Here is a 14,051-nt window from a genome sequence, read left to right as displayed (position 1 = left end):
TCACCAATCATGTTTTTATCATACTCTTCCTCAGGGTGGTATACAAGGATCTTGCATTTTATCTCTTCCCCAGGCCCTGTAGGTAGGTTAGGTTAAAAGGTGCGACTGGCCCAGGATAATCCAGTGTTTGGTGAGAATTTGAACATGGGTCTCCCTTGTGGTCAGACCTGCTAGTCATTGTACTACAGTGCTTCTCAAATTCCAATAAACATGCTATTTCTGGCTGTATTGTAGAAAAGGATTTCACAGCCACCAAAAAGTGTTCCAAAAAATGAAGCTGAATCTCAACAGCCTACTGTTTAGTCAGTTCGAAAGCTTCCCTTTCCTTAAAGCTTTCTGAAGCATTTTTACTAGATACGCTTAAAGAGGTTTTTTCCCCCTTGCTAGCAACAAGGCAGGAATGAAACTGATAAGCATCGATACAAAATGAGCCACTGTGGAGAATCATGCGGAGCCGCAGCATATAAATGTTCCCTCGCATGTTGCCGTTTGAAAAACACAAATGAGAGGCGGATGCTGAGGTCTGTCTTGTTTTATTGAAAAAACAAATTGCTACAAAACACTATTGATTCTAAAAATAGACTGCACATGGCGCTAAGCAGCTGAGCTGCTTCTACTTTGCGCTTCTCTTAGATTCTGGGCCTTCCTGATGGGCTTCTTAGCTTTTCAGAATCTCTTAAAAACTAGTGCAAGATTACAACAGCAGGAACCTGATGTTTCTCCTTTCTCAGACCCCCTACAGCAGATTTCAGGTCAAGCTATCTGATTTATATAGAAAACTGACCATATATATTGTAGAAGGACAATGGTTCTTTTCCTCTAAGGTATGTGGAGGCAATGAACGCACAAATGGTGGTGGAAAGTAGATTTTTATTAAGTAGTTACCAAAAAAAACCTCATCTACAGAAGAATCAGCGCAAGAAAATAACTTGCTTACATTGGGAACTCCTACAGAACAACAATGAATGTACCTCCTGGAAATGACCCTCAGCCCAGATGGAAACTGGTGCAGCTGGCCAATCCCAGGGCTGCATTTGTTACCATTCTCCAGGGGTTCTTGACAGTTAAAGGGGCACAAGCATTATTTTCTTGCACTGATTCTTCTGTAGACTACCTAAGCTACTCGATAAAATCTCTTTTCCTCCACCATTTGTGTGTTCATTGTCCCCCTATCCCTTAGAGCAGTGGTTCCCAAACTTTTGGGTACACTGCCACCTCGGTTCCACAAACTCAACCCCAGTGCCCCCTACCCTATCCAACAACACAGTTGAAGGGGCCCACCTCTAGCACCCCCTGCTGCCCCCTTGCCTTTTAATGCCCCCCTAGTAATCCCACTGCCCCCCCAGGGGGTGTTACTGCCCACTTTGGGAACCACTGCGAGGAAAATAACCATTGTCCCATGGCAATACACAACACTATCCACACAGCCTACTCTGAGCTAGGATTCTGGTTACCGAGCAGCTGCTGGGGCTGATCTGACAGGGTAAGCGACGCTCAACCTGCTGCTACCATATCTGCCTGTGTCTCCGACCTGGTGGCCTATTGCGAAGATCATCCAAACACATTTAGCTCCCCTCTAGTTTCTGATCAAGACGAGGCTGTTCCTACGTGCATGATTCTGAACAGCATATTGATGTTGTCGTTCTTGATAGCATCCCGACAAGCAGCAATCACTTGCATCTTGGGTTTACCAACTAGGGAGAAAAATAAAATAACTCACATTACAGATTGCATCTGTAACAAGGGGAATCTACCTTTCAACCTTAAGGGGAGAGACAAAACCAAGTCATGAGGAGTCATTTGTGACATGAGATTCCCCACCCATTTTGAGAAGCTCTTTGTGTTTAACACATTGCGTGTGTGTATAAAGTGACATCAAGTCGCAGCAGAGTGATCTCTTATGGGGTGTTCAAGGCAAAAATCTAACAGGTGGTTTGCCAGTGCCTTCCTCTGCATAGCGACCCTGATATTCCTTGGTGGGCTTCCATAATGCATGTTGAGGCATTTTTTTTGGGGGGGGGGAGGAAACTAATTCAAAGCATAATGAAATACAGATGTGATCATGAGAACCACAGGAAGTTCACTTCCACCACCACCCCAAAAAACTGCTAACATTTTTGCAGGGTAATAATATTGGAGAGTGTATGATGCATATGTATATGCATCCTTTCCTAATATTTCACGCCCATTTTCAACTGGCATGTCTGAATTGTCTCCTTCCCCACCCCCATGGGCACACTTCTTCCTATAACACAGTCACTCTTTAAGACAGATGTGTTTTTAAAAACCCTGAAGCAATATGGGATGCAGACATCCGATAACATGGGAGTGGTTTTTGCATATCTGACTGGTTTTTTTTAAAAAAAATCCACAACAGAAAAATCCAGTTTTAACTTTTCACTATGAAGAATCTTATTAGTGAAACCCAAGAATCCTTTTAATCCAATTGCCTGGGGTGCTCTCGTCTTCCAGCTCCCTGAATGGTTGCACTTCCAGAGAGCATCCCTCTGGGATGCTGCAGTGCATAACCCAAAGCACAGACAAGCATCCCTAGGTACCCATGTTCTTTGGGGTTGCTTCTGCGAAGAAGAAGAGTTGGTTTTTATATGCCAACTTTCTCTACCGCTTAAGGAATAATCAAACCGGCTTACAATCACCTTCCCTTCCCCTCCCACAACGGACACCCTGTGAGGTAGGTTGGAGTGAGAGAGATCGTAATAGAACTGTGACTAGCCCAGAGTCACCCAGCAGGGTTCATGTGGAAGAGTGGGGAAACCAACCCGGTTCACCAGATTAGCATCCGCCGCTCATGTGGAGCGGGGAATCAAACTTGGTTCTTCAGACCGGAGTCCGCTGCTCCAAGCCACATCTCTTAACCACTATACCACACAGGATAGCTCAGTAAATATGCTCTTATATTATTTTTATATTGCTTTTCTTATATTACAGCAAAAAACTAAGGCATTTTACGTAATAATTGGTGTGCACTCGCTGCTGTATTTCAGCCAAGTTAAACGGAACAGTCCAACTTGAGTGATAATGTACCAACTTGCTATGTTAATTAATTTTACAAAACAACGCAGTTTTAGAAAAGGTATTTTTGTTTGTGTGCAGACTGCACTGGGAAGTTCATTTCTAGAAAACATTCCACCATCCATCACTAAGACAAAGCACTGCCTGCCTCCATCTGGGTTGGGGGACAGGAAGCACTGAAGCAGCATTATTGTTTCCCTAGAATTGCCGCCCCCTCAACTATGTCCTGTGTTAGTCTCTTAGAGAGCTCTTGGGTCATACTGGCAGGATATAAATCTAGTCAGTGAACATCCTTCCTTAGTTTTCTTCTTGTGCTTCACTTTAATCCAGACAGTACAATTTTATTGGCATTTTTCTGAAAGCTATGCCAGGTTTCAAATAATACTGATTTTTTCCTCTTTCAAGGTTGGGATGTGGAATGGGGAGGCTTCACTTCGTACATTGCAAAAGATGAAGATGAAGAGGTAAGAAACTTGGATTCTTCTAAGGCTGAGAGAAGCAGCCAGCCGGCCAGTTTTCAGGCTTGCTTCATCCAAGCTTGTGACTTGAGCACATTCCTTAACTCAGTCGGGGTAGCAGGGTGCTGAAGAGTTCTTCTTCCAGAAATATCAGAGAACTGCATAACCAGTTGCTGCATTACTAGATGCCCCTTGTGACTAAGATGTCTACCTAAATAATTTGGATTTTATGATAGTGTAGAAATAGGCTCAGAGATGCTCAAGACCCTGACACTGATGTATCCCCACCCCACCCTGTAAAAATAACACTTAACCAGTTTGCTTTGTTAACCATTCCCATTGTGTTCTCTCCTCAAGCTGCTGACTGTCAACCCAGAGAACAACTGTTTAGCTTTGGTTTACAGGGACCAAGAGACACTGAAATTCGTGAAATACATCAACCACCATAGCTTGAAGCAGACTGCAACACAAGGCGAGACAACAGGATTCTGGGATTTCTGCTTTGTTTATTATAAATAACTGATAACACAGGGTCATCCTCTAGAAAAAAGAAAGCCTGTTTTTTGGACTGGAACCTCAGCTAAAAATAGCAGTAGTAGCTTCTGCTGCAAGTTGAAAGAACTGTCTAGGCTCTTATGCAATCTCCCCCTTCTGTTTTCCTGTCAATTCTGTGGCCTTCAGCAAATGACCCACAGTGTCCTGGACGCCTCTTAACCTCTGTGTACTGCCTAAATCTGCTTTGACCTTACGCTTCCTGATTCCTGCTCAGTTTCAAGTCAAGCTTGCGCCTGAACATCCTAGGGAAGGACATTAAAAGCTGATGCAAGCAAACGGTTTCTGTCCTGGAGCAACATCTTACAAACAGGTTTCTCCATGAATGAAGAAGGAGCTGCTCTGGTTAAAAATACTCCGAGAATGGTTTCTTTCTAGTGTTGTTTTTTTTAAAAAAACAGATCTGTGATCACTTCAACAGAAGGAAGATGGGTTCAGCTGATAATGCAGTGGTATCATACCTTTCCCCTTGCGACTTTTGCTTGTAAAACGGTCAAGCAACCACTGGCTTAAAAATGAATGGGCTCAGGGCTTCAGCACAATACCACAAGAGTTTCATAGTACCAGAAATTGAAGGAGGCGCTAAATCACCACCACTGAAGGGTAGATGGCCTAGTCATACATCCTTCATCAGTCTAATGTTCACAGCAAAAGGAGTGTGTGTGAGCATTATTTTACATTCTTCCCCCATTTAATACAGATGTTTTGTGGTTGCATGTTGCTATCTGGGAGGCGACTCAAGCCCAACAGTTTGAACTGTCCCATGCAAGGTAGCTATTAGCCACCAAGGACAGTATAAGGTAAGGCTACATCATGTCTAAGCAGTGTTCCTTCTCCAGACACATGGGGGAGGGTGTTTGCTGTCAAGGCGCAGCTGGCTTACACTGACCCCGTAAGGCTTTCAAGGCAAGAGACATTCAGAGGAGGTTTGCCATTGCCTCCCTCTGCATAATGACCCTTGTATTCCTTGGTGGTCTCCCATCCAAATACTAACCAGGAGTGACCATGTTTAGTTTCTGTGCTCTGATGCGATCAGGCTAACTGGTACCTGGTTCAGACAGTAACCCCCAGCCCAATCCAACTGCAGTCACCAATCATGTTTTTATCATACTCTTCCTCAGGGTGGTATACAAGGATCTTGCATTTTATCTCTTCCCCAGGCCCTGTAGGTAGGTTAGGTTAAAAGGTGCGACTGGCCCAGGATAATCCAGTGTTTGGTGAGAATTTGAACATGGGTCTCCCTTGTGGTCAGACCTGCTAGTCATTGTACTACAGTGCTTCTCAAATTCCAATAAACATGCTATTTCTGGCTGTATTGTAGAAAAGGATTTCACAGCCACCAAAAAGTGTTCCAAAAAATGAAGCTGAATCTCAACAGCCTACTGTTTAGTCAGTTCGAAAGCTTCCCTTTCCTTAAAGCTTTCTGAAGCATTTTTACTAGATACGCTTAAAGAGGTTTTTTCCCCCTTGCTAGCAACAAGGCAGGAATGAAACTGATAAGCATCGATACAAAATGAGCCACTGTGGAGAATCATGCGGAGCCGCAGCATATAAATGTTCCCTCGCATGTTGCCGTTTGAAAAACACAAATGAGAGGCGGATGCTGAGGTCTGTCTTGTTTTATTGAAAAAACAAATTGCTACAAAACACTATTGATTCTAAAAATAGACTGCACATGGCGCTAAGCAGCTGAGCTGCTTCTACTTTGCGCTTCTCTTAGATTCTGGGCCTTCCTGATGGGCTTCTTAGCTTTTCAGAATCTCTTAAAAACTAGTGCAAGATTACAACAGCAGGAACCTGATGTTTCTCCTTTCTCAGACCCCCTACAACAGATTTCAGGTCAAGCTATCTGATTTATATAGAAAACTGACCATATATATTGTAGAAGGACAATGGTTCTTTTCCTCTAAGGTATGTGGAGGCAATGAACGCACAAATGGTGGTGGAAAGTAGATTTTTATTAAGTAGTTACCAAAAAAAACCTCATCTACAGAAGAATCAGCGCAAGAAAATAACTTGCTTACATTGGGAACTCCTACAGAACAACAATGAATGTACCTCCTGGAAATGACCCTCAGCCCAGATGGAAACTGGTGCAGCTGGCCAATCCCAGGGCTGCATTTGTTACCATTCTCCAGGGGTTCTTGACAGTTAAAGGGGCACAAGCATTATTTTCTTGCACTGATTCTTCTGTAGACTACCTAAGCTACTCGATAAAATCTCTTTTCCTCCACCATTTGTGTGTTCATTGTCCCCCTATCCCTTAGAGCAGTGGTTCCCAAACTTTTGGGTACACTGCCACCTCGGTTCCACAAACTCAACCCCAGTGCCCCCTACCCTATCCAACAACACAGTTGAAGGGGCCCACCTCTAGCACCCCCTGCTGCCCCCTTGCCTTTTAATGCCCCCCTAGTAATCCCACTGCCCCCCCAGGGGGTGTTACTGCCCACTTTGGGAACCACTGCGAGGAAAATAACCATTGTCCCATGGCAATACACAACACTATCCACACAGCCTACTCTGAGCTAGGATTCTGGTTACCGAGCAGCTGCTGGGGCTGATCTGACAGGGTAAGCGACGCTCAACCTGCTGCTACCATATCTGCCTGTGTCTCCGACCTGGTGGCCTATTGCGAAGATCATCCAAACACATTTAGCTCCCCTCTAGTTTCTGATCAAGACGAGGCTGTTCCTACGCGCATGATTCTGAACAGCATATTGATGTTGTCGTTCTTGATAGCATCCCGACAAGCAGCAATCACTTGCATCTTGGGTTTACCAACTAGGGAGAAAAATAAAATAACTCACATTACAGATTGCATCTGTAACAAGGGGAATCTACCTTTCAACCTTAAGGGGAGAGACAAAACCAAGTCATGAGGAGTCATTTGTGACATGAGATTCCCCACCCATTTTGAGAAGCTCTTTGTGTTTAACACATTGCGTGTGTGTATAAAGTGACATCAAGTCGCAGCAGAGTGATCTCTTATGGGGTGTTCAAGGCAAAAATCTAACAGGTGGTTTGCCAGTGCCTTCCTCTGCATAGCGACCCTGATATTCCTTGGTGGGCTTCCATAATGCATGTTGAGGCATTTTTTTTTGGGGGGGGGAGGAAACTAATTCAAAGCATAATGAAATACAGATGTGATCATGAGAACCACAGGAAGTTCACTTCCACCACCACCCCAAAAAACTGCTAACATTTTTGCAGGGTAATAATATTGGAGAGTGTATGATGCATATGTATATGCATCCTTTCCTAATATTTCACGCCCATTTTCAACTGGCATGTCTGAATTGTCTCCTTCCCCACCCCCATGGGCACACTTCTTCCTATAACACAGTCACTCTTTAAGACAGATGTGTTTTTAAAAACCCTGAAGCAATATGGGATGCAGACATCCGATAACATGGGAGTGGTTTTTGCATATCTGACTGGTTTTTTTTAAAAAAAATCCACAACAGAAAAATCCAGTTTTAACTTTTCACTATGAAGAATCTTATTAGTGAAACCCAAGAATCCTTTTAATCCAATTGCCTAGCTTCTGCAGTACAGTAATTAACACAATATCCATGATGCAGTTGTTTATTATAGATGGATTTGGATTATTTTTCTGAGAATTGTAAGATTTTTTAAAAATCTTCATTTTAAGGGGATTTCTTCAACAGCAAAGATCAAATTTGGGAGTTTTCCCCTATGAAGCTAAGGAATACCCTGCCCTCACTAACTCAAATACTCATTTGCTGTACAATTTTTGCTATGACTTTCCATTTCCCCTCTGCCCAATGGAATCCCTGGGGAGAATGCGAGAAGGGACTGCAGTGTAACACCAACAGCCATGGACTAGAGTCTCTCAAACCAAGCAGAGGACACAGAAATCCACATGGAATATAAAGGCACGGAAAGTTGCCACAATTACACCAGCCAAAGAGAAAAAGAGGATTTTAATCTCCTGTGGCTGCCAGGAAATGTAAAACCTCTTCAGACAGTTCTTGTGTGGATAGTATAAAATACCCACAAACTTCAAAACAGCACTCATACTTTCAAATCTGGTAAAGGTTACCACTAGACTCAACGAATGAATCCGAATTAACAGTAGATTTTTGAGACCCTCCCCATCCTTCATCCCAGAGCTTGTACTTTTACAATCAGAGAGAGAAGGGACCATGAGAATGCTCCTCCTCCTCTCAAACTCTCAACTTGATGCTCAGTTCATCCCGTAAGAAGAAAGCCAATGTCTGCCTTCAGTTGGCCTAGCAAACACTCTCCCTTTTTATATACTGAAACCCCCATCACAGGCCGCCTCCTTTTTCTGGAGATGCAGCCTCACATTACTTTTAAAAGACCAAGAAATATGCCTTTGTTGGAAAAGCCTTGGAAACTCTTTAAACACAAAGGTACATCGTGGCACGTCAGAACCCCAAAACAGTCCTGGCATTCAGGCGACTTCCAGAATTTGCCCCCCCACACACACACCTGTGCCTTTCAAAGCTAGCACAAGAAGAAGCCCTCCGTTAACTAATGCCCACTGATCCTGATCTGATCTCCCCTCGGTTAGTACATACCCCGCAGGCGTCCTGCTCTTTGGATAGCCTGGTTTATTGCCTTGAGGTTATTTAAGAACTCTGTGTGGTTGGTGCAACGGATTTTATACTCGGACAGCAGATCTTTGTTGAGATTGTAGAGCTCCATGTATCGCTTCTTCATATTTTTCCTGGGGGAATAAACATAAGAAACACATAAGCCTAGGACCAAAGAAAGCAATCAGGAGTCAGGCTCATTCAGCCACTACGATAACTCAAGCGGAGGCATTGAAGAGGGCAGCGGAGTAACTTCAATGAATTCTGTGTCTATGTCCCCTTCACTATGGCCAATTTTAAAACAACTGTGACCATTTCATACAATTACATCTGTAAACAGGGTACACCCTGGGGGCTTTTCACACCTTGTACCAATGCAATGCAAATATTTTCCATATAAGCAAATTACATTGTGAGCACAAACTTAAAAAATGCTAGCGAACATTTCTTACATGTTTGATTTGCTTCGGTTTAAACCCAGTAATTCTTGGCAGATTTTTATCTACTAAGGATTGATGGGAAATATACAAGGAGATGACAGGCACCAAGGCCAGGTGGAAGAATCAAACAGCACTGCAAGACACAGAAGTGCCACCCTGTGGACACCTGAGCCTCCTGCAGAACTCCATGAGGTTTAAAAAAATTGCATATTAGATCTAGGCAGCCTGATCTGGATCTGCTGCACTGTAGGTCCTGAATTTAAAAATGACTTCAGAAGGTACAGCATCATAAGAAGAGGAGTTGGTTTTTATACCCCGCTTTTCTCAACTGTAAGGAGTCTCAAAGCGGCTTACAATTGCTTTCCCTTCCCCTCCCCACAACAGGCACCTTATGAGGTAGTTAGGTAGGGCTGAGAGTTCAGAGAGTACTGTGACTGGCCCAAGATCACCCAGCAGGCTTCATGTGGAGGAGTGGGGAGTCAAACCCAATTCTCCAGATTAGAATCAGCCGCTCTTAACCACTACACCATGCTGGTTCAAAAAAACCAATCCCTGTATCATCAGTGAAGATGCACTGGCAGCTATACATCTTTGCACCAATGCTGCTTCTGCTGCAATTTCTCACTTGCATCCTTCCATTCCCCTATTTCTCACCTGGGTGTGTGATGTTCATTTCTGGAATGGTGAGAGTATCTGAAGAGTTACATACCTCAAAGTGCAATGTCTGCATATGATAAACACACCTTGGTCTTAAAATATGAGAATCTACTAACACAGAGAGAAGGAGCAGGGAGCCCCCAACAACAAGCCTGCACAGCTTGTGGCTCACCAACCCGTGATCTGCCTGGTGCTCAAGTCAACAATCCCAGTTTTTAGGCAGCAACAATGAGGGCTGTTTTGGAAAGCAAAGCCAAAAGGACTAACCGTGCCGCAGGCCAAAATTGCTGCTTCTTTCAAAAACATCCATCTACATAGCTTAGGAACAAACAAATGAAAAGGAAAGATTGCCAGGAATTCGGCATCTATAGCACATACCAGGCTGCCCTGGAAATTCCACACGGAAGTCACAGAAAGCAAGCAGCAATGGAAGTTTTCTCCCTTATCCAGTTCTGCTCCTCAGACCAGCCCCTATCAGGTTTTCCATCTGGTAGGGATGTGAGGCACAGAGTGGTAAGCTGCAGTACTGCAGTCCAAGCTCTGCTCACAACATGAGTTCGATCCCGACGGAAGTCGGTTTCAGGTAGCCGGCTCAAGGTTGAATCAGCCTTCCATCCTTCCGAGGTCGGTAAAATGAGTAACCAGCTTGCTGGGGGTAAAGGGAAGATGACTGGGGAAGGCACTGGCAAACCACCCTATAAAATAAAGTCTGCCTAGTAAACGTCGGGATGTGATGTCACCCCATGAGTCAGGAATGACCCGGTGTTTGCACAGGGGACCTTTACCTAGGGATGTGCGGTTGGCCCCTTCTGGCTCTCGGGCTTTTGCAATGGCTGCTCCTAACTCATACCACAAGCTGTACAAAACATGAGGGCTTCTGACATTTCCACCTGAATTTCTTTTTAGGGAATAGCCAGTTTTGTTTGTCAGTTCTGATGGTTTTTAACTGTATATTGTGTTTCCATCATCTCTGTAACTTGCCTTGAGTTCAGTTCCGGGAAAAGGCAGATTTAAAAAAAAACAACGCTCTAAATAAATAAAATCTTAGATATACCCAAGTTAAGCAAAGACACACAGCCAGCTACATATACAAACAAGCATATGGAGAAACACCACAAAGCCAACTCACATGTCACCCATGAGGCGAGAATCTTCTGCGCGAACGAGCATGCTGCGGATGAGGTTAGAGCTGTCAGCCATATTGGTTGTGAGCTTCTGACATACGGAGTAAGATTCATCCACCTATCAGAGTGAGGAGGACAGATGGAAGGGCGTTCACCATCCACTCAGCAAGAAGATTCAGATGATGTCAGTGCCTCCATGCATGATGAGCTTTGCCCTCCCCAGATGGTGGGACTACTGGCCTCTTGCATACTTTATGACTTTGCACTGTTGGGGAAAAAGCTCTACTCTGGCATCCAATCAAAATGGGAACTGAGCCCCTTGGGGCTTTGACACACACACACACACACACACACACACACACTCATCTGGGAATCACACCAGCTCCCGATATCCTCAGGAAGCCAAGGCATTGGAGTGCTCAACTTCATTATAGGACATCTGGGCTTCCAGTCCATTCCCCAAAAAGGTCCGGGTCCCACTTCCTGTTGTTGATCCACCCAGGAGACCCCTCCCCAGCTCCACTAGACATAAGGAGGGACAGCGTGTGACAGGAAAAAAAAATGGTTTCAATGCTGTTAACTTGCAGGCTTGAAGCTTTGAGGATTCTGTTTCAGGGAGATCTGAAAGCAAAGTGAAGCTCCTCCTGCTAAAAGGGATAGACCAGGAAAGCCCTGCCTCTGAAACTTTTTTGAAGGAGCCGGCCAGTTTCTTCTACGGAGTGAATGGCACCGTGTGAGCCAAGGGACACTGATGTGAAAAGGGAGAGGCTGACAGTACTGATTGCTGCAATCAGAAGTGGAACAATGTCAGGAAGCATGCAGATGGACACGCTCGCCTCCCAACATGGGAAGCTGGGCAAGTGAAGAGGAGTCTACAGGGTTTGCCGTGCCTGAACAGAGAAGGCACCTCTACCCCACCAAAGGAAGCCAACTGCCCAGACTGCAAGGCATCAGGAAGACAGTTTAGAGCAAGACTGACCAGGAGGAATAGGGCTGCAACAAGTTTCCAGCCTGCTGATACCCCAGTGTGAAGTTGCCTGTGTGGGATGGACATTCAGCCCCCTTGGACCTAAGAGGGACTTGGACCCACTGCTTGAACTGTGGACTATGGATGGAGGGAAACCCCCAGCAATGACTGGATAATCACGTAGGGATGAGGACACCCTGGAAGCCTTGGCCAGAAACTCGGGCTGTGCTCTCTGGGACCCTCTAGAAAGGCAGATATAACATGCTGTATCAAAAATCAATTCAGGAGGATCTGTTCTTCCAACTCAGAACATTGTACAGATCGCCATTTGAGGTTTACATTAGAAGATGAGCAACTTATAGGGGACACAATCTCCCAAGGACCCCTCTAGGACAAGAAACCAAGAAGCTGCACAGTTTCCATCCATTCCAATGAGTGCAGTTTCATCCCAAGGGATTGTCTCCCTAGCCGGAATCTGGAAAAGCTTCTGTCCTCCTCACCTTGGTCAGGGCCTTGCGCAGCTCCTCAAAATACGCTGGGAAATCTGCCTCGACCTGCAAGTCCTCTATTGCTAAAAACGAAGACAGCGACTGGATTATGTCGCCAGCCAGGTCAATGTCATCGGTGCTAATGGAGATCTAGCACAGGGAAAAGAAGAGGAGATGTGTCAGATCTGCCCCACACGAACTCTTCCTATACTAGAACACGGGGTCATCTGCTAAAGCTGGGGGGTGAGAGATTCAAAACAGATAAAAGGAAGTATTTTTTCCACACAACGCATAGTTAAATTGTGGAACTCCCTGCCCCAGGATGTGGTGATGGCTGCCAGCTTGGAGGGCTTTAAGAGGGGAGTGGACATAATCATGGAGGAGAGGGTATTCATGGCTATTAGTTAGAATGGATACTAGTCATGCTGCATACCTATTCTCTCTGGTATCAGAGGAGCATGCCTATTATTTTGGGTGCGGTGGAACACAGGCAGGATGGTGCTGCTGCACTCGTCTTCTTTGTGGCTTCCTAGAGGCACCTGGTTGGCCATTGTGTGAACAGACTGCTGGACTTGATGGGCCTTGGTCTGATCCAGCAGGACCTTTCTTATGTTATTATGTTCCTTTTGCTATACTAATGGGACATCAGGATGCAGGTGAATCGCCTGGGATGCCTCACACCGCACCACTGCTGAAGCCATACAGGCGTATGCAGTCCCTTGGAGGAAGGGGGCCCGTGTGAAGAGACCCAGGAAAGAGGCAGTCTAATAAAGTACATTGTAAAGGGGAATAAAGACTACAATCCAAACCTTTTCATTAAAGGGGACCCATCGATATAATATTTTGAACCAATCTGTCTATTCCTTCCCTAGCACACAAGGCCCCAACTGGTTAACCACTACAAGGTTCCTAACCTGTCTCTTACGAATTGGCAATACAGCAACAAGGTGTAGATGAAGAGACATATGCTACAGCTCCCAATCAGATTAACAGTTGGCAAAAAAAAACCACAAAAAAAACCCACCTGCCTGGCTAGCCTGAAATCTCCCCCTCCATTTCCAAATTCTGTACCCATCTGGGCCCCCTCCCTCACTCTTCCAATGGAGCCCTAAGCCTTGCCAATGCATACGCAAGCCATTACAAGCCACAAAAAAGCTTTACTAACCTGCCTAGACACTTTTGTATCTAGTGGTACATTAATAGCCTAACAGGTGAAACAATTACTTCCCATTAACAAGAGCTCCCTTGGCTGGTCACCTGGATAAGATCCCGACTCGCCCCAGGCAAATGCCTGTTCACAAGTCTGATTACAGCACCCCAGGTGGGAAAAAACAGTACCTCCCCGCTGGCCTTGATTCTGATGTGCAGCTGCCTCGCGTCACGCAGGGAGGTGAAGCAGACTTGAAATGACGTGCTTTGGGTCTCCATTTCTTCCGTTAACAAGAAACTCTGGTTCACCCACATGACAACCTTGAAAGATGAATTCACACATTGTAACACTGTGCCTGGCACATTGGAGTTTGGGCGAGCAGCCTAATTACGAAGCCGTACAAGTGACTGCTGTGCCAGGACCAGCCTAAGGAAGAGCAGTCTGTTGCCCTCAAGCTCAGCTGAGAGCTCACCAGGAAATTCATGTCCTTGCCCAATGGGGGTCCATGCTGCCGTTTACGCACACACCAAGGCATGGCTCTTTTTACATGGGCCATACTGAACTCTGGATGTAGTCAGGGAGGCCTTTTGCTCTTGGGATCT

General features: G+C 45.2%; 1 protein-coding gene across 1 annotated transcript in view; it reads right to left on the bottom strand.

Annotated features, from left to right (window-relative positions):
* Positions 1-6,705: 6,705 nt before the first annotated feature.
* The window catches only part of BBS2 (Bardet-Biedl syndrome 2), a 28,856-nt gene continuing 21,510 nt past the window's right edge, over positions 6,706-14,051 (bottom strand). The window contains exons 13-17 of the mRNA XM_056862501.1: positions 13,638-13,769; positions 12,312-12,449; positions 10,850-10,962; positions 8,609-8,757; positions 6,706-6,824 (exon numbers count right to left, since the gene is read on the bottom strand). Coding sequence (XP_056718479.1) covers positions 6,718-6,824; positions 8,609-8,757; positions 10,850-10,962; positions 12,312-12,449; positions 13,638-13,769 — 639 coding nt within the window. The 3' untranslated portion in view covers positions 6,706-6,717. The remainder of the gene's footprint in view (positions 6,825-8,608; positions 8,758-10,849; positions 10,963-12,311; positions 12,450-13,637; positions 13,770-14,051) is intronic.

Source organism: Euleptes europaea, chromosome 17, assembly GCF_029931775.1.
Source record: "Euleptes europaea isolate rEulEur1 chromosome 17, rEulEur1.hap1, whole genome shotgun sequence".
In the NCBI taxonomy this organism is placed as follows: Eukaryota; Metazoa; Chordata; class Lepidosauria; order Squamata; family Sphaerodactylidae; genus Euleptes; species Euleptes europaea.
Note: the sequence above shows the minus strand (reverse complement) of the source record. Positions and strands in the feature narration are given on the sequence as shown.